Consider the following 25,570-nt stretch of genomic DNA (forward strand, 5'->3'; position numbering starts at 1 on the left):
ACGTGGGACTCGATCCCGGGTCTCCAGGATCAGGCCCTCGGCTGAAGGTGGCGCTAATCCACTGAGCCACTGGGGCTGCCCGGAGAAGTTTTTTTAATGAGTTGACTAGAAGAGGAATTGGTAACTTTCTTTCTCTTTTAATATTTTATTTACTTATTTGAGAGGGAGCAGTACAAGCAGGAGGAGGGCCAGAGGGAAAGGGAGAAACAGACTTCCACTGAGCAGGGAGCTTGACATTGGATTCAATTAGATTCCTCAGGATGAGTAGCCCAGTAAGTATCACAAAATAGCCCATTTTGGTTTTGTCCTACGAGTGTCTCTACCACTTCAGGAGGCATTCTGGCCCTGGTGGACAGTGAGGCTGCTTCATGAACCCATTCCCTTCCCTATCCCACCCCTAGTTCCCTGAGCCCGTAAGCATCCCTCACATCACTGGCTCTCTCCTTCCGTAGGAGTTCTTGGCCACCCCAGTCTTATCTCTGTCACCCTCTATGTATTAGCCATGCCATGTTCAGGCTTTCCTTGTGGCCTCATTCTCTGTGCCACCTATTTACATTCTCCTGTACCAGCAAGGCCACTTCGTCTACCTGCATCTTTCAGCCCTGCCCCTCTGGTGACTTGCCTACCCCATCTGCTGCTGTGGCAGCCTAACAGAGCATTTACACTGTGTTGTATTTACTGATTCACATGTTCATCTCCTGTACCAGAGAATATGCCCTTTGAGCGCAGAATTGATCGAGTGTCTTTGTAAACACAGAACTGGCACATCATGGGCCCTGGTTGCAGTGAATATTGAATGAATGTATGCCAGTATCAGCATCAGAAGCTAGAGAAATGGGAAAGCCCACCCTTTAGTTGAATGGGGAAGACAGTCAAGTAAACAAAAGATGGCACAGTGTGTGTGTTTAGTGCTCCTATAGGAACAGAAAGAGGAGGGTGGAAAGGGAGAGAGTGGTAAAATTCAGTTATGAATTTTTTTTGTGTGGACTCAGGGTAACAGGGTTATAATACAGTGGATTATTGACACATGCAGGATTCACATGATGGTTGTGTCATATCCACTGGCAACCAGATGCCTTACTGTCATTCATAAAGCAGAACTGATGTATGAGCCTGGAAAATGGGCAGAAGTCTTTAACTGGGTGCTTAGAGAACAATGTCTGGATTCTCAGGGGGCTCTTAGCTCGAGTCACTTTCTTTTTAGAGGTTGAACCTGCGTATCTCCCACTCTTTAAACCCTCAAGGAAACTATCTCCTAGATCAGCACCTCCCTCCGCCCCTTCCCAGTTCTTGCACTGAGTCCCAGAGGCAGAGTGTGATAGCTGCACTTCTCTTGGCCCTTCACAGTTTCTCTTGTGCTATGGATTTGTAATAAATATGATCTCAAATTACAGAGCTACACTGTGTTTTTCTTATTTGAATCTTTTTTTGTTCTATTCTAATCAGAGCACATAAAACTTTTTAGTGGCCAGTGTCTGAGTATAATGAGAACACATTTCTGTTGACTCTCTCTGCCACATAAGGTTGCTCTGATCAAATCTCTTGGTGGGCAGCCCTCCTCTCAGTCAGCATTTGGGACAGGGAAACCCTTGGTCTGGTATTGTCCCTAGCCCTAGCCACTGACCGTCAGGAACACAGCTGTGTTAGTTATTTACTGCTATGGAAAAAAATGATCCCAAGGCTTTAGTGCTTGAAAACAGAAAACCAGGTCTCATGTGGTTTCTGGGAGTTGGCTCTGGCATGGGGCCCTAGGAGGTTGCAGGCTTCCTGAGATTCAGCAGGACTGGAGCTCCCATCTTACTCCTGTGGTTGTTGGCAGGGACTCCAGCTCCTACCACATGAGCCTTTCTGTGGTGCTGTTCATGAAGGGAGTTACCCAGGGTGAATGAGTAAAGAGAGCAAGAACATGAAAGAGCATCCAGGTGGAAGCCACACTGTCTTCTTGTAACCTCAACTTGGAAGTCCCATCCCTTTACTTCTGTTGTGTTCTCTCAGTCACCCGGACCAACTCTGGTTCTGGGACTAAGTTGGAGGGTAGACAGGGTTCAGGAAGGGGTAAGGTGTAAATACTAGGAAGTGAGTGTGTTGAGGCCAGCTTGGAGGCTCACTCTCAGAAACAGAGAATCCTGCAAAATGGCTCCCATTCACATTGTGCACACTGAAGGCATAACCTCTTTTTCTCCACCAGGCATTGCTATCCTATCTTTCCTGTGGGCAGGCAAAGCCATGGCTACTTTCCTACCTGTGATTTCCATGCGGAACTATTATGGGAGTTAAAGAAGTATGGCATGTGCTTTGCATGGTGCCTTGAACATATAGTAGGTGTTCGGTAAATATTTCCATGCCTCCTTTTCTTTTTTTCTTTTTTTAAGATTTATTTTTTTATTTATTCATGATAGTTATATAGAGAGAAAGAGAGAGGCAGAGACACAGGAGGAAGGAGAAGCAGGCTCCATGCCGGGAGCCTGACACGGTACTTGATCCCGGGACTCCAGGATCGCGCCCTGGGCCAAAGGCAGGAGCCAAACTGCTGAGCCACCCAGGGATCCCCCATCCATGCCTCCTTTTCTTTAGGCACACCAGTAATCAGTAATTATATATTTTCTATATTTGTAAACCTTTGTTGGCTTTATAATCATTTATTGGACCAGCCACTGTGTTAAACCACTTTATGTGGATTTTCTTATTTAATCTCTCAAAATGTGTATGAGCAAGAAAATACTGATTACTTTGAATCTCCTTGGACAAGAATGCAGCAGTGATGCTGGATGGGCATACAAGGCCAGATCTTTGTTGACCCTTCTTAGGGATGAAGAGACTGGAGCTTGGACAGGGTTCATTATATATCTCCAGTCACAGTTTGTAAGTGACAGAGCCTAGTGTCAAATCTGGATTTTTATCTAACATTTCCTAACCTATAAAGAACTGAGCCATTCTCATTTCATTATAACCAAGAGACTCTGAGATATGCGAGGTTTTACCATCCCCTCTATGACCACTTAAGAAAGTTGAGACTAGAAGGTCTCAGTCAGGAGCAGAGCCTTGTACTCAGTGCCTGGTGTTCCTCTGCCCACCACATCGCTTTGATTCACTTTAAGGTGCATTTCTGGTCATCTTTACCTACAAGCAATAGCTCTAAGACGTACTGTTTTTGAATTAAACATTTAGTTTTATTTATATAGTAACAGAGGTCAAAAATCTTTTCTTAGACTTTAAGAATCCGATATGGGAGCACCTATGTGGCTCAGCTGGTTAAGCATCTGACTTTTGATCTCAGCTCAGGCCTTAATCTCAGAGTTGCAAGTATACACCTAGTCAAGTGATCTGCAGATACAGAGCCAGATACAGAGCATTTAGTCCACTAGATCAGCTCACAGATCCATTTACTTTTTTTTCTTTTTCTTAAGATTTTATTTATTTATTCATGAGAGACAGAGAGAGAGAGGCAGAGACATAGGCAGAGGGAGAAGCAGGCTCCATGCAGGGAGCCCGATGCGGAACTCGATCCTGGGTCTCAGGATCATGCCCTGAGCCGAAGGCAGCAACCACCACTGAGCCACCCACGTGTCCCTACAGATCCATTTTCATTGGCATGAAATTACTTCTTTGTAATACAAATGGGAATGCTTTAGACAGAGCCCATACCCCCCAGTTCTCTCCAAGTGGCTCCAGTACCCAATGTAACCCATGTCGGAAACCTGCTCTCTTGACTGATATGTGCTATTCACCTGGTATAGAAAGAAGAGACATTGTGGGAATTCCAGACCCAGTCCCCAAGGAGGTTAGAGGATGGGTGAGACATGGATACGTAGAGACACCACCTACTGTGAGGCTATGGGGCAATGGAAATCCAGAGGGGAGGCCACAGTTGGCTGAGATTATCAAGGCAGCCTTCCTAATGGAGGATTATTGACTGGTCTCAGCTGTTAAAGAAGCTTTAGTCTAGAACGTGATGAGAAAGGCATGATTGTAGAAGAGGCTGAAGAGTCAGCCTGCCTGGAGCTGATGGCTTTTGCCACATGGGTGATGTGAGATTAAGGTCATTTGTTCATTCAACAGATAGTTATTATGCACCTGCTTTTTTCTGGGCATGTGTATGGTACTGGGGATACAGTGGTGAATAAAACCCAACCAAACTCTGCCTTGGTAGAGCTTGAACTAATTAACGAAGGATGTCAGGAGATGTTCTGTGCTGTGTGTACCTACATAACTGTATGGAGCAGGCTGGGGAAGGGGCGTAGGGGAGGGTTAAGGGAGCGATTTCACCTTCCAGTGGTGTTGTCTAAGGAGGCCCTACTGAGAAACCCAATGGGCCTGTGCTTCTAAGGTCCAGACACAGCGCAGAGGCTCTGAGGCAGGGGCATGTTTGCTAACTAAGGAGTAGATAGTTGGGCTGGAGCACAAATGAGGAGAAGGTGAAAGGGTAGAGTCAGATTTGGTGACCTCATTACAGAAGTCCCTGTGAGCCATCCAGAGGCTTTTCCTTTTACTCTGATTAAAGTGTGGAAAAACTGCAGAACCTATTTTATGCATTCCATAAAAATAGAGACTAAATGCAGAGCACTGGCCTGATCTTCCTTACAGTTTCACAGGGATCAGTGCACTTCTTGTGTTGTAGAGAGGAAATTGCAAATCGGCAAGGCCTAAAAAGGAGACTGGTGGAGAGGCTGTCCAGGTAGCCTGCGTGAGATGGTGGTGGACCAGGGCAATAGCTGTGCAAGCAGAGAGAAATGGGTCAGGTTCTGGATAGGTATTCAAGATATTGCTAATAAGATCTCATCACACATAGGATATAGGTTTAGGAAAGTTTGTTGTACTCTGAGACAAATTAAGGAAGAAGGAACAAACAGCCAGAAAGTGAATTTCCTCCTGCTCCAGGAGAAGCACATTTCACTTTGTTTTCTGTGTATTCGGCATATTGCAGCTCTGTGCCACCTGTCATGTAACCAAATGTATTGTTAGACATGCACCATTATATTATGGGTAGTTTTAGTTGAGGTGAAGAGAGCTGTACTTAGTTGTAGGTTTAGTTCTGAATCAAAAATGGCCTGGCCTCAGGAGGTAGGCACAAGGCAACAGGACAGGATGACAAGTCCCAGCGATGTGCAGCCGCCCCTTTAGGTTTTGCCTTCAGAAGCACACATGTAAGCACAGGGCACAGTTGTGATGTTCTGTTTTCCACAAGTGTAAGAATAACAAGGAATCAATAGGTCTGTTTGGGACTTGGTTTTTTGTAAATGGATGTCTGGTCACTGATGCCAAACATTTCAAAGGAAGGTATGATGATTTACTTAATTCTGAGGCCAGGTAGTCAGAGTCTTCGAGTCTTGGCTGATATTTCGGGCCCTGGCAGTGTAGATGGACTTGTCTGGCCCCACCTTTTACTCTTTTCCCCCCTCCTCCCTGCTCTGTGCACATTAAATTGGGAGAAGAGCTTTGTGTGAGCTTTGGCTGCACATTGCAGCTGTGTCCTGCATATGGTGTTCTGCAGAAAAGTGCTCTCTTGTGCTCAGGTTGCACTTGAACTCTGGCTGTTTTGTGCACACACAGTGTAGCAGTGAAGGGGGAGAGGAAGGCAGAGTTTGAATGCGGTGGGATATGTCTTCAGAGTGGGGCTACAGGCAGCTTTGTGTGGAACCAGGTGCCCTAGAGCCCGATTGGAGCCATGAGAGAAAATGAACAGATTCATTAACATCCTGTTTACATGAATGTACAACACGTAAACAGCTTTAGCTGTTGGGACTTTGTCTACAGTTCTAGGAAATGGAAAATGGAGAAGAGAAAAATCAAGTTATCTATAGCATATGATGACTGACTTGGGTGCTTTTAGTGTTGGGGCGTGTGTGTGTATGTATGTTTTGTGTGTGTGTGGTTTTTTGTTTTGTTTTGTGTGTGCGTTTTTAAGGTTTTATTTATTTACGGTCGCCTGAGTGACTCAGTGGTTAAGTGTCTGCCTTTGGCTCAGGTTGTGATCCCAGGGTCCTAGATTGAGTCCTGCGTTCGGCTCCCTGCAGGGAGTCTGCTTCTGCCTCTGCCTGTGTCTCTCCTCTCTCTCTGTATCTCTCATGAATAAATGAATAAAATCTTTAAAAAATTTTTTATTTCTTTATTAGAAAGAGAGTGAGCACAAATAGTGGGGAAGGGGACAGAAGGAGCAGGGAGCCTGATGCTCTTCTCCATCGCAGGACCTTAGGATCATGACCTGAGCTAAAAGCAGACACTTAACCAACTGAGCCACCAGGCACCCTAGTGGTTTGTTTTTTAACAAAAATATGTGTGGTGAAAAAGTTGTCAATAAAGAAAGAAATGAGTAAATTAAAAAGTCTCTCTTACCGTGAATTTCATTTCTAGGAATAATCACCTAATAGTTTGGGGTCTTCTGGGATATTTTCACCGTGTATATATAACATGTGTGTATGTGAATACAAAGTTTGTTTTTTAATTAGGATTATATAATAAATGTTGCTACAGTTTGCTTTTTTTCCTCAGTGTATCTCAGACAGCTGTATGTCAAAAACAGCACTTAAAGGCTATCCCTAGACACACATACGTTGTTTTCTAGGACAGATTCCCGGATATAGAATCACTGGTTATGTACATTTAAAATTTGGTCAGTATGGTCAAACTCTCCTCAAAAACTGCCAGTTTACATGGTCTCTGATTGTCAAGAAGTGATGCAGTCTTTAGTTGAACACAGTAACAATAAGGTACCCACAATGAGAGAGGTATGTCTGTTGGGTGATGAGGCCAAGATGTGTCCAGCAGCTCTGCTTAGTGTGGTACAGAGCAGAGATGGCCTTCTTGGAGCCAAGTTGTAGCCTGCTGTCTGGGCATCGCACATACCCCACAGGACCTTTTTAGTCCATGTTGGAGCTTTAGTTTAAACTGCATTCTCTTTCAGGAGAGGGGGAGAGAGAGTTTAATCATCTAATTTAATTTTTCTAATTACTTTCTTTTAATTACGTTCTATGTTTTGAACTGACGTGAAGCTCAAGGAAAAAATAGAATAATGAAGATTAGTACATTTGGTAGACATGGAAAATTGGGCAGATTTTTCTGTCTGAGGTTAATACCTTGAGAGTAAGGTCAGCTCCAAAAGAAGGACTGGTTTGGTTTAAAAACAAAACGAAGGGATCCCTGGGTGGCACAGCAGTTTGGCGCCTGCCTTTGGCCCAGGGCGCGATCCTGGAGACCCGGGATCGAGTCCTACGTCGGGCTCCCAGTGCGTGGAGCCTGCTTCTCCCTCTGCCTGTGTCTCTGCTTCTCTCTCTCTCTCTCTCTGTGACTATCATAAATAAATAAATAAAATTAAAAAACAAAACAAAACAAAAAAAAAAACAAAACGAAACCACTGAGACAGGTAATGCAAAGACTAACATTTCCCTTCAGAGACAAAATATCTCTTCCAGTAACAGTTCAGCTTCTTTATAAAACAGATCTTGACCTAAATTATAGTTCTTACATAACTGTAGGACTTCAGCCAAACCATCTAGACCAGTAGTGGCTTGACCAAAATACAGATAAGAGGTTCTTTTCTGGCAACCTCTTACGTTTAACCTCAGCAGAGTCTGAAATTTCCTAGAAAGAATAGTTAGAAGAAAGCAAATCCTAAGACCTGTAGTCAGAATTTTTAGATCCCTTTTTTTAATCAGTCTGCCTCTTACTCACTAATTAAATATCTTCTTGCAGAGCTGGACTTCCAGAGAACTCTCTTGCTTTTTACATCTTGCAATTCCCCACTCATTATACAAACAAGGGGGAGGGAAACCCGGCCAGGCTTTAGCCTCTTCAGGTCACCCTTCTCAGAAAATGAAGAGCCCAGACCACCCCGCTGCACTCCCTCCTGATGCCCTCAACCACTCAGAATCATTTGTTTCAGAAGATCTCCTCCTCCCTTGGAAGCTGTCTGCCAGCTAGCTAACCAGCCTGAGACATAAGCTTTATCATCTATTCTCTCCACTCCCCCTCCTCCTCACCTGGTCATGCCTGTTTTCATCACTGTCTGTGGCCTGTCCTCCTGCACCCTGTCCGTTCATGACCATTCCCTAGTCACTGTTCCTGATAATCTGTAATGCTTCTCACTTGGTTCTACAGGGTCTTCTCAGGCAGCCCTTTGCTGAGAGCCCATATTCTTAGGCCAACTCTCATGCATATTCCAACCAGTTTTTGCTGGTGATAGTATGCAGTATATATCTGTAGAATTGGCTGCTCCTAAAAGCTAAACTGTTATAATTTTTAAATCTATTAAATACCTTGGTATACTGCTATCCAACAGAAATACAGTGTAAGCCATATATGTGATTTTAAATTTTTTGGTAGCGACATTTAAAAAAGTGAAATTATAATGTTTATTTAATTTAGTATATACAGAATATTATTTGAACATGTAATCAATATGAAAAATTAATTTTTTTCATACTAAGTCCTCTCAGAATTCAGTGTGTATTTTATACTTATAACACATTCCACTTCAGATTAGCCACATTTCAAGTGTGGCTTGTATCTGCTGTCTGGACAGAAAAGCTTTAAAAATGTCTCACAGTAACTCAGATCTTGCCATTGAAAATGGTAGGATCAAACAATATTGAAAAGATAGAGATCTTTTAACCCTCCTTATAATCTTGATACTTCTTACTTCCAGAGGCTAGATTTTTATTTTCCTTCATGTTCAAGGTGATTTTTTTTTCAGGCCTGAATTAAATTAATTTTGATAGCATTTAAGGTGGGCTTCCTCCTCTGAACTACCGTCAGGCATATGGTTTCTGGATTTCCTGGCACATATAATAGCTTATTTCTCTTTATTTTAATTTGGGTCCCAGAAAGATTATCTCGAATATTGAAATACTTATATTCTTCAAACCAAGATTCATGCAAATCTTTATTTAGGCATCTAAAATATTCTGTGAATGTGTCACCCAGTATAATTCTGGGTACTTGAAAGCTAAGATTTACGGTGGCACTGCCAAAGCTCCACATAGAAAAATGTGCGTATTTGCAACTAAGGCCATGTCCGCTCATCCAGAGGCTTTAACTCTCTCTCAGCTCTAAAATAGTATCCAAAGAATCACATCCAGAAGAGGGCACCTGGGAAAGTTGTGTGGACTTTAAATTTTAGTAGTTGAGAGACTCTTAAAAGGAGAAAAGGGGTTTTTACCTTGGCAGTCCTGAAATCTATTTTTATGTATCTGAAGACCTGCCAGACAGAGAGGATTCCATGTGTACTGAGTGGGCTCAGAGGACAGTAACCCCACTGGGTGAAGGTTACAGGAAAGGCAGACCTTGTGCATAATACAGAAAAGACCTTGACCTTGGTAACTGGTGTCTAAGTGGAAATATGCTACTTGAGAAACAATGCCTTTTCTCACTGTAGATCTTGCAGGAGGCAAGGTGGCCATGTATCTTTGGTAGAGGTAGATGTCCTGGGTGACACCCATTCCTGAGAACCTCTCTTGGTGTCATTTCTCTTCCCCTTCCTTTTCTTAACAGTTAGAACAACAGAGGCAGCAGCTGCTCACTGAACGCCAGAACTTCCACATGGAACAGCTGAAATACGCCGAATTGCGAGCCCGACAGCAAATGGAACAGCAGCAGCATGGGCAGAACCCTCAGCAGGCACACCAGCACTCAGGAGGACCTGGCCTGGCACCACTCGGAGCAGCAGGGCACCCTGGCATGATGCCTCATCAGCAGCCCCCTCCCTACCCTCTGATGCACCACCAGATGCCACCACCTCATCCACCGCAGCCAGGTGAGAGGCAAGCTCTGTTCACAGAAGAGGCTGGAGTCAGCCCTGTGGCACAGTATTAGAGGAGCTAACCATACCATTGGTGATTGGGACTAAGATTATGACTAGGATGCCCATTGTCATCCAGGTAATTGTAGGCAAGTGAGATCTGGTTGTACAGCCATCACCCCATAACGCTAGCCATGTTCTGTTCCTGATGTGATGCCTTTTCTTTTTTTTTTTTTTTTTTTTTTTAAGGTTTTATTTATTCATAGAGACACAGAGACAGAGAGTAAGGCAGAGACACAGGCAGAGGGAGAAGCGGGCTCCATGCAGGGAGCCCGATGTGGGACTCGATCCTGAGTCACCAGGATCACACCCCAGGCTGAAGGCGGCGCTAAACCGCTGCGCCACTGGGGCTGCCCTGAGATGCCTTTTCTTAGGTTGGTCAGCCTCCAAGTAGCCAGTATATCCCAGAGTTCCTTAAAAATTCATCCTTGGATTGTCTACACTTTTTTTTTTTTAACTTGCAGGTTGTTGTTGTTGTTGTGTTTTAAGATAGACACACCCAAAAATAATACTGCAGTGAACTCTTATGACCCAGCATCAACACCCATCACCTTCCTGCCATTTTTCACTTTTTGTTAGAAGAAATCATCTACCAGAGGCAAAAGTAGAATAGTGTAAGAATCCCCCTATGGGAATAGTATGTACCTATTATACAGCTTCAGAATTACCAATATTTTATCTATTCCTCCTCACTCTGGGGCAAGAGATACAAACTTCAAATTATACCTCTAAACACTGGAAATCTTATTATTTAACATAACTGCTATTTATTATCATATCCAGCGAAAGTAACCATAATTTCTAGTGCCATTAGTTAAATGTCCTTGAGCATTTCATTTATTTGGAGCGGTGTTCAGATAAGCTACACACACTGCATTTGCTGATAGTTCTCTTAAACCTGTTTTAATGTGTTAACAGTTCACCTCCCCTCCATTCATGTGTTGAAGAAACTAGAGTTTTCACCTGTGACTGTTCCCAAATGTGCCCGTAAGGTACATGGTGTCATTCCACATGTTCTCCCCACTTCTCTCTCTCCCACACATCTTACATAAACCAGAGGCTTTCTCTGGATATGTACCAGGTGTTCAGGTTCACTTGTGGTTGCTGGCTTTTTTACTGTAATTTCAGTTGTCTCGTGGTGACATTAAGGTTGGTCAGTGGCGGTGGCGGTGGTAGGTCCAATCTATCCATTACAGAGTTCCCCATCAGACTTCAAGGGTTTTACCTGCCTAAGAGAATTGCTTCATAGATCAGCTCTTTCATCAGGCATTGCAAAGTGGTGAGATATCTCCATTGATTTTTTTTCCTTCTGCATTTATTTCTATTTGTTCTTTATTTATTAGCAGAGATTCGTTTATTAAAAAACAATCAAACAAAAAACCTTGATCAGTTGTTCAGTTATTCTGAAAATTAGTTCCTTACAGGGAAGAGTGAATAAAGGCTTCATCCTTTCTCTTATCGGTTACCTGAATAATGAGTTACTAACCACTGCCTACACCAAACATGGCCAGTAAGGAGTTTTTTTTCTCTTGTATGTATATGTTTCTAGTATTGTGAACTTACATAGTTTTGTATATTTTATGTGTTTCAGTCTATTGTGGACATTATTGTTTTTGATGCTCAGATTGTCCTATCTTTAGCTCATGGGATCCCGTTAAAGCTGGCAACTAACCACCACATTTTACCACTTTGAAAGTTGATCTCACAGCCCTTTCAAACTTAACTACCTTTCCCCCCGCAAAAAAACACCAAAAACAAAAACCTACCTACCAACATCATGAAAATACAAAACATCCTTTTAATTTCACCTTTTCTCCCCACCATGTTCCTTTCCTTCATTAATGTGTAGGGGTGTGTGCTGTGTATTTTGTTGCTCTAGTAACACTCATCCTATAGGATTTTTTTTTTTTTAAGATTTTATTTATTTATTCATAAGAGACAGAGAGGGGCAGATACACAACACAGGCAAAGGGAGAAGCAGGCTCCATGCAGGGAGCCTGATGCGGTACTCGATCCCAAGACCCCAGGACCATGCCCTGGGCCAAAGGGAGGTGCCAAACCTAGCCACTGAGGGATCCCCCTATAAGATTTTCATAATTACTCTGTTGTAATGTACCAGGTGTCTAGGAGAGCCCAAGTTTGTTCTTCCTGGTATGGGATGCAAAATCTCTGGCCAAGGCACATAGAAATGAACTAAGGTAAGACAGACCCTTGCAAGCCAGGGAACGCCTGAATAACAACATGAATAATAACAGCTAACTTCCTCAAATGACAGTTTTTCTAGATCTGCTCATAGAAATATTCAGGCATGTTTACCTGAGAAGGCCATGTCTGGAAAAAAAAAACTGTGATCTGACAACTTGTATTTATCAACATGGATCTTTTAGTTCATAACCCAAAATATCTTTTAGACATTAATTTTTCCTGACTTTACCCAAAACTGGGGCTTGGTCTACTTCAATTGGAAACATTCACTTCACACATGTGACTGTTAAGTTACAGCTGTGGAAATAGGACTGCCATCAGACTTGCCACTTGATCTAAATGATGTTTGCAAATAGAGTCTTAGGAGTCTTTCTGCCTGTCCGATTGAGCAGATCTTAGATTCTCTGTATGATACTGAATTTTCTTCAAAATTAAGCTTTCGGGGATCCCTGGGTGGCTCAGTGGTTTGGCGCCTGCCTTTGGCCCAGGGTGTGATCCTGGAGTCCCGGGATCAAGTCCCACGTCAGGCTCCCAGCATGGAGCCTGCTTCTCCCTCCTCCTGTGTCTCTGCCTCTCTCTCTCTGTGTCTATCATAAATAATAAATAAATAAATCTTTAAAAAAAAAAAACAAGCTTTCAAAAGATACAAATGCTTAACAGTTGAAGATCACAAAGTGATTTTTTTCAGAAACAGTGCTTATTTTTAAAATTTATTCCTTAAAGTACTGGGATAAATGTTTATGGGAGAAGTTCACTTGTGGCTACTTGATGCTTAGTTCTGGCTGGTATTAAGCAGCGGCATCTTGTAGTAACTGTTCACAAAGAACTCTTAGCTCCAACATCTGCGTTTAGCTTATAAAAGATAAGAGAGATTTTTCTGCCTTTTTCCCTAAATTATATCCTGGTGAGGACAAGCATTTGCATGCTAGGCCAGTCACCCACCTACCCAACTGTAAAGTGAAGAACCAGTGCATAATAGGGACTACACAGCCTTTCTGCCTGATAGAGCCGGGATTTGTGCTGGGCTCTGATTCCAAAGTGTTACTGTGACACTACCCCATGACACTGGACTAAGAGGGAACTTACAGCAGATTCAGATACAGCTATTCTTCTAGGGAAACCATGCCAATGAAACGAGAGTTCGTAAAAATAGCATTTAGAATAGAAATAGGGTGTTTTTCTCTTTTTACTTTCTCACAGAAATAAGCTTTTCTTTAGTGAATTTTAAAGAAAAGGATCATTGAATGTATGATGAGACTAAAACATGTGATGAGCTCATCTTTTTTCTTAAAGTTTTTTATTTAAATATAATGTACATATAAAAAATGTAAATCATGAATATTCAGTAAATTTTAACAAAAAGAATTGTCTGTGCAGCTGATACCCAGAAGCTCCCACTATCCTATCTCCTTTCCTCCAGAGGGCAACAACTATCCTGGTTGGGCTGGTTTTGGGTTTTTTTTTTTGTTTGTTTTTTCTTGTTTTTTGTAAGATTTTATTTTTTTATTCATGAGAGACAGAGAGGCAGAGACACAGGCAGAGGGAGAAGCAGGCTCCATGCAGGAAACCTGATGTGGAACTTGATCCCGGGACTTCAAGATCACGTCCTGGGCCGAAAGCAAGTGCTAAACCGCTGAGCCACCCAGGGACCCCCTAGTTGGGCTGGTTTTGAATGTTGTCTAGAGGAAATCACACAGTGATTACTCTGAGTTTTTTTTTACTCAACACTTGGTATGTAAGATACATCCACGTTATTGTCGGTGGTTGCAGGTTTATTCCTCTTGTTTGCTGTATGTGGTCTATTGTGGAGCTCTACCCCAGTTTATTAGTCTGTTCTCCTGTTGATGCACGTTTGATTAGTTTCCAGGTTTTGGTTTCGTTTTAGTAAGTGCTACTATGAACATATGTGAGCACATGTCTTGGAGCACACACAACAGAAATGTATGCCTATGTCTATCAAAGTATCTGTAATGGGTCATAGGATATGCATATGTTTACATTAGTAGATGCTGCCAAGATTGTCCCAGAATGGTCATACGGATCTATATGCTTGCAATGTTCGAGCATTCTAGCAGCTCAAGGTAATCTTTTTCATAATTGCCCCATTTGTGGGGGTGCTTTGAAGTTCACATGTAAAATTAAATCCAATAGAAAAGCTGCTTGTTAACAGGTGAATCTAGGGTGCCATATTCTGGCAATCAGCTTAAAGGGATCTTTCAAAGCAGGACAGGTGAGGAAATGGATAGGATTTTAGGTGAAGTGCAACCTCAGTCTCTGGTTTACTATGGGTGTCAGTTAAGAACTTTGCGTTTGGTCCTTCCAACTATTATTTCCTAAATTCTAGAAAAGTATATAGGACACTTCATTTATGTTAGGAGCTGAGGATAATTATCCAGGTCATTTGGCTAGCTTTTGGTATTTGGCCAGAATTTATGGTGAATGAAGGAAGGGGGGGAAGTCAGCCTCTGAAAAGTCAGCAAGGTTGGGGAGACAAATTTATCACTGAGCAGTCAATATATCCAGCTCTCTGATTTAGAGTTAGTATAATTACATAGATCTATCCCGTGTAATCTTTTCTCCACAAAACTGTCCATCAGTTAGTGGGAGAGCCCATTAAAATAGAGGCTCAGTGTCACGAAATCTGCCAGGCTGTCAGATATGTGGGCCTGGGCCCCAGAATGGCTGGTATAAACCAACACTAGTATATATTCTGTTTAGTTTGCACCTCCACAGCTTTCCTCTTCTACCACCCCTTAATTCATTCCGATACTTAAAATTTTGTGTAGAGAATACTATCTTTATGCTGTTCTCACTTATTCTCCTAGGCTCTTATTATTTGGGCTTCTAACCTGGGAACTCCAGCTTTGCGTAGGTTTGGTTTTATTCCTGTCTCTGACAGAGTGTCCCAGCTTGGTCTGTTCACTACCAAACAGAAAGGCAAAGGATGTACAGTAGTGGTATGTTTCTTGTGTATGGTGAGCAAATGGACACTGGAGGTAGCTATAGCCCTTAGGTTTTGCTAATCTTGATAAAATACACACCACTGCATTTTATATTTTCATTTAAATTGGAAGACTGTGATTTCATTAAGTGATTTCTAGATTAATCATTTTCTAGTCCTCCCTGTAAAACTACCATTCCAGATGGCACAAGGTGAACAGTCGTGAGCATATGCATATATCCTTTAACCATGCCCTGGGCTATAGTATCCATGGCAGCACGTGGGGAAGCAAGGAGAGTGGCCTGGCGTGGCTGCCTCTTCCTGAGGTGCTCTTGGTAGTGCTGCTCACCTGAGCCGAGAAGACACTTCTGATTCCTGGAGGTCTTCTTTCATGTCAGTCCTCCGAAGAGCCTCAGCTCATTCTTAACAGGAACATAACCGGTAAGTGAGTTGAGTCAAAAGGAAATGACACGGGCAGCCCCGGGTGGCTCAGCGGTTTAGTGCCGCCTCTACCCCAGGATGTGATCCTGCAGACCCGGGATCGAGTTCCATGTTAGGCTCCCTGCATGGAGCCTGCTTCTCCCTCTGCCTGTGTCTTTGCCTCTCTCTCTCTGTGTGTCTCTCATGAATAAATAAATAAAATCTTAAGAAAAAAAAAGGAAATGACAGAAATCTACTATGTGAGTCCAGCGAAGCTCTGCCCTCCGCTGGGCATTTAGAGTAAAGGAGGCACTCTGGAGTTGTCATGGATCTGGAATGAGCTGCCTGCCTTGGGGAAGCCTCTCAGTGAAAACCAGAAGGAAAAGGACATGTTGGCTTCTGTACCTTTATAGTTTCCTTGTGGTTAATAGTAGAATTTTTAGAAGTACTGAAAAAAACAAAATAGGGATTGATCTGAATTGATGAGAATTTGGACATGGTAGAGATGATTTTTTATTTTTTATTTTTTTATTTATCTGAGAGAGAGGAACACGAGCGAGGTGGAGTGGGGGCAGAGGGAAAAGGAAAGCAGACTCTGCGACAAGGAGCCCAACGTGGTGTCGGTCCCAGGACCATGACCTGAGCTGAAGGCAGACACTTAACCAACTGAGCCACCCAGGTGTTCGCTCCAGAGAGATGATGTTTTAATGATAAAACTAGAATTAGTAAAATGTTGGTTGTTTAAGGAAATTTCAACCAAGACATTAGTCACTTGGCTTTTAAGCCCCTAAGTTAAACCCACTTACACAACTCTACCCGTGGGAAACCTTGCTTCCAGACAGTAATCACTTCCCAGCCCACCCCCTGGACTCACAGCCCTACACCAAAAAGGGAAAAGCCAAGTTTTTATTATCTGCTGTGCCTTTGGTCCTGCTTGCATCATGTGATAACAAGGCTGTTGAACCACTTTCCGGAGTAGCAGGTTACCCTCACAAAGAGAACAGTGAGGGCCCAGTCTCCAACAAAGAGAGTCTGTCGCGGGCGCCCCCCGGAAGCCACTGCGGGAGGAGCAGTCCCCGAGGAGCCTGGGCTTCCCCTCACTTGGCCCTGATTGTGTTATTTCCGTTCTCCGGGGCACTCAGCCAGAGGATGTGCTGTGGACGGTTAGAAAGGGAGCGATGAAATGTGCTCAAGATTGGAAATTCACAATCTCCCTTTCCTAGTTCCATGATCTTTTCCCACCTGCCTCTCCCATCCCAAATAATAAAAATCCTTAAATATTCCACCAGGCGTGATGGGTGGAATGCTTTAGGGAAAGATCTAATAAACCTGAGAGAGTGTGAGGGATTTTTCCACTAGGCTAAACCTAATTTTAGCAAACCTTTCCATTTTTCAGACCTCAGATGCCTGCTGGGTTGTTTTTTTTTTTTTTTAAAAAAAAAAAAAATAGCTTGTATGTAGGTCAAACTCCCACCAGTTTTTGCTTTGATCCTACAGTTTTGAAGCCATGTTTCATCTCTCTCTCCCTCTCTCCCCTCCCTTTCTACCAGGGAAGGAAATACCTGTTTTTTTTATTTATTTTTATTTTTATATTTTTTAACGGCAGAACATAGAAATACATCCTTCAGTTTGTTTGGTCAGGTCTGCTCCTGTGGCTTTCTTCATGTTTAGTAAGAGATCATGGCAGGGCGTTCAGACATTGTCATCCTTATTAAAGTGGCAAGACCTTTGTCAGACACTAGAAAAAACACAGGAATGTTTAGGTTTGAAATGGACAGAGTTTGCATAATGAGAAATTAATTATCTTCTCCCCAGCCCTCTTAAATTCTGCCCCATTTCAAATTTGATCCTTAGAAATGAGCTCTTAGAAGGAGAGAACTGCTCCTTCAAGGCAAGGTGGTGTAGGTATTAAGGAAAAGAGAATGAGCCTCAGGGCAGACAGACCCGGGTTTGAACCTCAACTCAGTCTATACTCCTTGGGAACTCAGGCCAAATTACCCAGTCCCTTGAGACTTTGTTTCCTTATCTTGAAACTGGATTCTTCCTGTCCCACAATCTGCCCAACAACCTAGAGGATTCAATGAAATAACTCACTACCTGGCAAATGGCAGGCCCTGACTCAGAATGATATCCTGTCTCCTCGTTATCTGTTCCCTAAATCCACTGCCCTAGATACTCAGCACTGTGAGTCGTATAGGGTGTGATAGCAGTCACCTCTGGGTGGCATGGGAACATCACCCACTCTTAGTGCTCCTTGCTTTACTGAGAAGTGTTTGCCTGTACAAAGTCCCATAACCAGAAGTAAATTGTTTTTTCTCTAGCTCTTCCTTTTTGCTGCTACCTCTCCTAAGGAGTCACTGCTCTCCTGTATACTGCACACATATGTCCCAGTGGTTTTATTGTCCTGTTAGGACAGGAAGGTGGGAACACTTTGGATTTCAAAAGGCTTTGGAATTTATAGCGAGAAAAAGAAGTTTTGTGCAACCATTGTGCTTATAGCCTTGGAAAACCCTAAAGCTGCCCTATCACAGCTTGTTGCCATCAAGATATAGGGAAATAGGTAAACAGGCCACTGCTACTGAGCACGTAGCTTTGGAAATGGCCCCACTGGGCCTTCCAGCAAGAGCCTTCAGGCTTAGCCCGGTGCCTTTTGGATAGGGATCACCTCATGGGTCTCTGTCAATCTGCAGCTAATTCTCCTCTTTGCCAGAATATTTCTTGAATAGTTTATTTCCCCACTGGAACTCCCCCACGCTAAGCTGCTGGTCAAAGAATTGTTTCTCGAGCTGGATGTGAGTCAAAGAATTGACCCATCCGTTTAGTGGCAACAGGGTTTGCACTACCATCTGTGGACTCCCTCCTCCAGACCCTTATCCACAGGGTTCACTGTGGTTACAAGCACCACCTTTGGAACCAAGGTACTCAATCAGATCTAGGCTCTCCTGTTTACACTTTATGACATTGGCAAGTTACTTCACCTGTCTCCTCTTTCACAAACTTGGTGACTTAAAACAACCAACGTGTTTTCTCAGTTCTGGGAGCTAGAAGTTCATTATCTAGCAAGACTTGCTGTCTTCCGGGGTTCTAGGGGATCTTCTGTTCCTTGCTTCTTCCAGCTTCTGGTGACTAGTGGCATTCCTAGGCTTATGGTCATGTGTCTCTTTTTTTTTTTTTAAGATTTTATTTATTTATTCATAGAGAATAAGAGAGAGAGAGGCAGAGACACAGGCAGAGGGAGAAGCCGGCACCATGCTGAGAGGGCCTGGGGCCTGACATGGGACTTGATCCAGGGTCTCCAGGATCACGCCCTAGGCTGCAGGCGGCACTAAACTGCTGCGCCACTGGGGCTACCCGGTCATGTGTCTCTTAAAAGGACACTTGTCATTGGATTTAGGGCCCACCAAGATAATCCAGGATGATTTCCTCATCTCAAGGTCCTGAAATTAATGACATCTACAAAGACCCTTTTTCCAAATATGGTTGCATTTACAGGTTCCAGGTATTAGAACATGTATTACGTATCTGTTGCTGGGTTGCAGGGGGTAGGTCACCATCCAGCCCACTGCAGGGTGCCATAATGTTTGTTAAATTAAAAAATTACTTACTTCAGGGGCACCTGGGTAGCTTAGTTAAGTGTCCAGCTCTTGGTTTTGGCTCAGGACATGGGATTAAGCCCCGCATGGAGCTGCTTGAAAATGCTCTCCCTCTGCCCCACTCCTACTCATATGCGAGTGCTCACTCCCCATTCCCCACTCCCCCAACAGATCTTTTTTAAAAAAATTACTGCAGAAAGCAGAGTAATCTTATAACTGATACAGGAAAGAGGAAAACAGGGTGGCTGGAACTAAAGTATATACTTTAATTTTTTGTTTTAGTTTTAAGATTTATTTGAGAGAGAGAGTGCAAGCAGGGGGAGGGACAGAGAGAGGGGGAAAGAGAGTTTTAAGCAGACTCTGCTGAGCTGGGGCCCAACACAGGGCTCAATTTTGTGACCCTATATGACCACCTGAACCAAAACTTGAGTTGGACACTCGACAGACTGTACTACTCAGGCACTTTTTTTTTTTAATGCTAGCTATTATTTTAAATCATTTCACAATGAACTGTTTGAGCACAGAATAGTGTGGTACAAAGAGAACTGGATTTAGAGTCAGAAGACTTGGATCTGATACTTCTTAGAAATTCTGTGACTATAAGAAGTCCCTTAACTTTTCTGAGCTTCTGTTTTCTCTCTATAAAATGAAAATACTTGCTCTCATAGCATGTTGGAGGAGCCAGTGATGTAATAAGGCACTATAATAAACAATTTCCCTGATAATACAGAAACCAAAGGGTAGGAGTGGGGCAGATAATCTAGTTTCACTCTGTATAATATCTGGAAACCTAGGCTCTGGGCATCCTCAGTGACTTGCCCAAGAACATTGCATCTTGGCTGGTGTGAAGTGGAAGTAAGATGACGCTGTTTAGTTTTCCAGTCTGGTTAGTTCATCTGTACTTTCCCTGTTGAGGATGATACTATGATGGTCACTGATAGGGGTTCCCACTGCTGAGCCAGGAGTTACAGCAACCCACACCTTGCTTTTCACGTCAGAGCATAAACCTCTTTCTTACTGCTAAAAATGAGAAGCAGTTGGGACTGCATGGCTGTGTGTCATTCCACTTATGTGAGCACACACTTGGTGTGCTCTTCCTTCTTCCTTCCTTCCCAGTACTCATTCCTGGCTTGTTTGTTTGTTTGTTTGTAAAGGCATGCTTTACTACTCTCTTTTCTGGAGAGAGATCTGAGAAGGGCTGGCAAAATATTCTTCCTCACTTTCTCAAGTCCTCTTGTCTAGACTGAACTTGGAAGAAGGAGGCAATATGCACCACCCCAATAGACATGGGCTGTATTGGCTGGTCCGAGTGCGTGATTTCCATTGACTGGTCCTGTGTCTTCCATTCCCAAAGCAGGAGTCCTTGTCCATCATTTCCACTTCATCCTCACTGTGCTCTGCGTGTCCTATTTCTTTCTCCTTCCTGCTGCATAGTTGTTCTCTGCCTTGCTCTCCCACCCATTCTTAGGCTGCCTGTGGGGTGCTGCCCCTCACCCCTCAGCTCCCACTGCTGTCTACTCAGGCTGCCCTCATGTAGCCCCTGCTTCTCTTCAGAAGCTCTCTGCCTCTGCTCTAGGCTCCAGCTCCTCTGCATCTCTTTTTCAAGCTCTCCATCACACAGGCCATCAGTCCCATATTCCTTCCTTCTCTAGAACCTTTCACCAAGCCCCCAACCCCATTCTGCGTGTTGGGCTCATCCAGCCCTACTGCTGTAGACCCACTGTGGATTATGTGGCTTTTACTTGAGCATGCTTTTTTGAACCTTTTTGAGCTTCTTGCTCCTCAGGAAATGCAGGTGACAGATAACCAGGTGATGCAGGTACCTACCTCTGAGAGTGGTGAGTATGAAGATGCCACAAGAAGTGGTAGCTCTCAGGAATAACGGGAGTGACACTTGTATTATTTTCTCATTTCTTAACTCAGGTGGGGCCTTGTACTTAGGATAGTCTTCTGCTGTCGTGTCTCTAACCCCCTTCTTCACTCTGATGCACATCATCCAAAATCCCAAGTCATCTACAAGCTTATCTCAATTGACTGGAAGGTTTCAGGTTTTTGGCTTGCTCCTTCTGTGGTTTTCCCTTGATGTGCCTGCCATGCTGTACATCTGTGGGAGGAATGATGTATAACATACTTGATAGATAGTTGTTCCTTTAATCCCCTTGTCATTCCCTAGGTTGATTGACTTCACCACTGCCTGTATGTGTCCTAGCACTGTGGCACAGGCACCCAGCAGCTTCTGGCTTTGGTGGTCAGTTGGTGTAAGAGTAGGTGGCTGTGTTAGCCCAGCAGTGAGTCCAGTACTTGCTCTTGCATTCTCTGAAGCAGTTTGACCAAGCTGTCCTCTAGTGGATGGATCTTGGGGACTCCTCTGCTGGGCTCTCCCATGATTACATTATAGAGCACAGAAAGGTGGGCCTGAGGGCCCCAGACTTGCTGTCCTATTTATTCTGAGGTAAAATGTTGATATATTTTGCTTTATAAAAATTGTCCCTGAAAGGCAGTAGACCACCTCTTCCCCAAACTTTTGAACTTGTGGAGTTCCTTTTCACTAAACCCCCCCCCAGTAGTGAAGGGCCTGGGTCAGGAAACAGACATGGGCAATAGATGGTGTGAGGCTTGAAACTTTATATGTCTCCCTTAAGACAGGCCTTTTTCTAACAATGACAGAGAATTCCCCTTAAGTTGTCTCCAGTACTTCTTTATATGTTGTAATTGACTGGTAACTATCAGTCCTATCTCCCAAATTTTCCAAGATTGGACCTAAAGCATTCTCTCTTCCAGCTGTCTCAGAACTATGTCTAGAAACGTATTTAGTTTCATACAACTGACCTTTACAGAGATACTGAAATCCCTAGATTAAAAAAATAACAACAACGAAACACCATAGATTCTTTCCTTATTCTGTAGGGAGTATAATTTGCTGATGGTGGAGGAGAGAGAGAGAAAAAGCAAGCACATGAATACGTTTCAGCCTAGATCTGTGCCCATTAAATAATTCTCCTTTGATGTAGTTCTTGAAAACCAAGCCCAGCAGCCAAACCACTGAGTTTTAAGAACTAAGAAATATTCATATCTGAAGTAGGATTGGCAAACTACAACCTGTAGGCCAACTTTGGCCCATCTCCTGTTTTTGTATGGACTGTAGGCTAAGAATGGTTTTTACAATTTAAATGGTTGGGGGAAACTAAAAAGAAGAATGCTTATATCTCATGAGGATTATGCAAAATTCACATTATAGAGTCCATAAATAAAGATTTATTGGGGGATGCCTGGATGGCTCAGTGGTTGAGCATCTGCCTTCAGCTCAGGGCATGGTCTCAGAGTTCCAGGATCAAGTCCCACATATGGCTTCCCTCAAGGAGCCTGCTTCTCCCTTTGCCTGTGTCTCTGCCTCTCTCTCTGTGTATTTCATGAATGAATGAATGAATGAATGATAAATCAATCAATCAATCTCAGGACACCTGGGTGGCTCAGTGGTTGGGCATCTGCCTTCGGCTTAGGGCGTGATCCCAGGATCCAGGATCAAGTCCCACATAGGGCTGCCTGCATGGATCCTGCTTCTCCCCATGCCTGTGTCTCTCATAAATGGATAAATCAATCAATCTATCTATCATCTTTATAAATAAATAATCTTATATAAATAAAAATTAAGATTTATTGGGACACAGTCTCACATATTTGTTATCTGTGACACCTGTATGTCATCTGTGACTGCCTTCATGCTACAGTGACCAAGTTGAATAGCTGTGACAGAGACCATATGTTCTGCAAGGTCCAAATATTTACTGTCTGGCTCTACAGAGAAAGTTTGCTAAAAATCCTAAAGGCTCAGTGTGAAACTGCAGTCGGGAGGTATTTTACTGTTCTTGTGTCTAGTCTCTCATTAATCTCAAACCAACAGGAAGAGGGTTGTCCATTTTTCTTGCTCTGTCCCCTACCCCCCACCAGCCACCATCTCTGTGCTTCTCCAGGGCCAAAGCTTCATGGTGGGGGTTAGGAGAGACTTTTATTTCAATAGGACTTGGAAATCCGATTAGGATTCCTTTGTAATGTTGATTTCACAGTTGTGACCAATACCCTTTCTTGCCTACTACACCCCCACCCACCCACCCCGTGTGAAGCTCAGACTTAGCTGCTATCATCAGAGTGCACACTAACTTGCTGTAAAGATCCTCTCCATCCCCTGTGGTCAGTGCTTGGCATCTTGTGTCCTCAGGAAGATGTATAACAATCCACTATCCATCCAAAGTAACCAAAACAAATGTTTTCTTTTAGGGTGCTCTTGTAGTTGCTTTTTACAGCTACCTGCCTATACCAGGGTTTAGGGTATTCTTTGACTCCATAGACTGCCCCATTATCCTTCTTCCTCCAAAAAAAAATGAAAATCTGGACATAGAGATTACTACAGATTATGGCTCTGTTGGTATTTCAAATCCTTCAGAGGGTTAGGTATTTGTATTTAGCAGTCTTGAGCATTGAATTGATCTCTTTCTTCCTAGTACACTTACCATAATACTTTAAATCTCCTTCCACAGGTCAGATGCCAGGTCCAGGTTCCATGATCCCTGGGCAACCCATTCCAGGCCGCATGATTCCCACTGTTGCAGCCAACATCCACCCCCCTGGGAGTGGCCCAGCCGCTCCTGGTATGCCTCCAATGCCAGGAAACATCTTAGGACCCCGGGTACCGCTCACAGCACCTAATGGCATGTGTAAGTAGCATGATGGGGAGAAACATTATCCTTGTATCTCTCTGGGTGGGCTGGAGACAAGAGATGGGGCTTTGTTCTCTAGATTTATAGTTTGGCAGGTCCATGGACAGTGCAGCCTGTGACAGTAGGTTCTAGAAGATCGGTTTGTGATTAGGGCTCTTCAGCACCCCTGAAGAGCAGGTGCACAGATGATGACTACAAATACTTACAGTTGTTTGGCCTCGTGTGCAATAACCATTATGTTGTGTACTCTCAACACTGAAGTCTGTGGGGAGGCCAGAAAGACATTCCTCACCCACTCCTGTTTAAGCCCGTCTATCTTGAATCTTGGTAGATACACACAGCTGCTGGTTGTTTTCCTATAGGAGCTTGTTATGGACACAGGGTTCAAAAGTGGAGGGTGCAGAGAAGGAAATAATCGGTTTAAGGCAGAAATAACAAGTTTCTTGTAGCTACTCTGGGATATTGGTAGTAGCGACTTAGTAGAAGCAGTATTGAGGGGCTATGTTGAAAAGGAAGTGGAGGTCCTAGCAGGCTCTGTGGAGAAGGCACAGGTGCTACTGAGCCGTGTCTCTCTGACAGTATGTGTGAAGCCAGGTCTTTCCTCCAGTAGACCCCTTGGTCTTTCCCAATCATAGCCTCCAGAGGCCTACTTCAGAAGCTCTGCCCTGCCCTTTACTCCTGTAGATCTTCTCAGAAAGATCCCAAAATGCAAGTATTCCAAACGCATCTGTGATCCTAATTCATTTACAGGTTCATGTATGTGCCAAGGTGTTAGCTTCTATCACAGAACAGAGAGCTAGGACTCAAGAATTCCTGGTCTCCAGGGGCTTTAGTTGGGAAAACAAGAAATGAACAGGTAGATGTTACTATATAGGATTTACAAGGTATGTGAGACTCTGAAGTGCTTTGCATACACTGTAGCACTCTGGGAGACTTCCCAGAGCCAGGAGGTGGGCTGTCTGCACACAGGCATATCTCATTTCTCTTTGGACCCTAGGGGCTAGAACAGCGCAGGTGCATGGAAGAGACAGCAGTATAGCAGGGTGTAGAAAAACATGATCTCCCTTGAGTCATTGCTTAGCGATTGAAGTCTAGCAGATACTTCTTTTCCTTGGCAAGAGAACACTTAACCTCGCTGCCTTCCAGGCAGTATGCAAACATGCTAGCCTGCCAAGAGGGTTGACCAGTTTGCCATCCCTTGCAGAAACAATATCCTTGGTCTTTAGCACTGTCCAAGATTTCATCCTGAAGGACACTTGGAGCAGCACCTTGAGACTACGGAGGGTTTGAGTTTCAGGTGCTCTCTTCCCCCACTTCCTGCCACAAATGAGTGTTTCCAGGATTCTGAGCCACTGACTTGGCTCTCAGATCAGTGAGGTGGTTCCCCTCTTCCAGCCTGAGATTCCTTCGCTGGAAAGGGAAGGGATTAGATCAGTGGGCTTCAGAATGCTTTGAAGAGCTTTAGCAGTTCGATGGAAATCTCCTGGGGGGAAGGTTGGGTGAACTGATTGGTAAGCAAGGCCGTACTTAAATTGTTTCATATGTTTTCATTTCTGACAAAATAGAAGGTTTAAAGAACCCTGGATTAAATAATCTCTAGGGTTCCTTTGTACATTAAGCAGCTAAAGTGGAAATAGGAAAGAGCCCCAGACACTCATACTAATTGTTCCCTTCAGGACCTGACCTAGTTTTGGCCAAAAATCCAAGGACTGCAGTTCAGGAGCTGTGGGGCCTCCCAGGACTGTCCAACTTGTCAGCAGCTGCCTCGAGTGAAGCTCTCTGACCCTGGTGGAGACACTTAATCCGCAAGAAGTTATTGATAATCTGTTTTGTGCCCACCTAGGCCAGGCACTGTGAGAGAAAGAAAAGAAGACACAGAACTTGCCCAGGAAGGAGCTTTATC

At 43.6% G+C, this 25,570-nt stretch overlaps 1 protein-coding gene across 1 annotated transcript in view; it reads left to right on the forward strand.

The window, feature by feature from the left end:
• Positions 1-25,570, forward strand: part of SMARCC1 (SWI/SNF related, matrix associated, actin dependent regulator of chromatin subfamily c member 1) — a 169,436-nt gene that overhangs the window by 141,094 nt on the left and 2,772 nt on the right. The window contains exons 26-27 of the mRNA XM_055343264.1: positions 9,487-9,748; positions 23,488-23,664. Of these exons, the coding sequence (XP_055199239.1) occupies positions 9,487-9,748; positions 23,488-23,664 (439 nt within the window). The remainder of the gene's footprint in view (positions 1-9,486; positions 9,749-23,487; positions 23,665-25,570) is intronic.

This window comes from Nyctereutes procyonoides, unplaced genomic scaffold (genome assembly GCF_905146905.1).
Source record: "Nyctereutes procyonoides isolate TBG_1078 unplaced genomic scaffold, NYPRO_anot_genome, whole genome shotgun sequence".
Taxonomy (NCBI): Eukaryota; Metazoa; Chordata; class Mammalia; order Carnivora; family Canidae; genus Nyctereutes; species Nyctereutes procyonoides.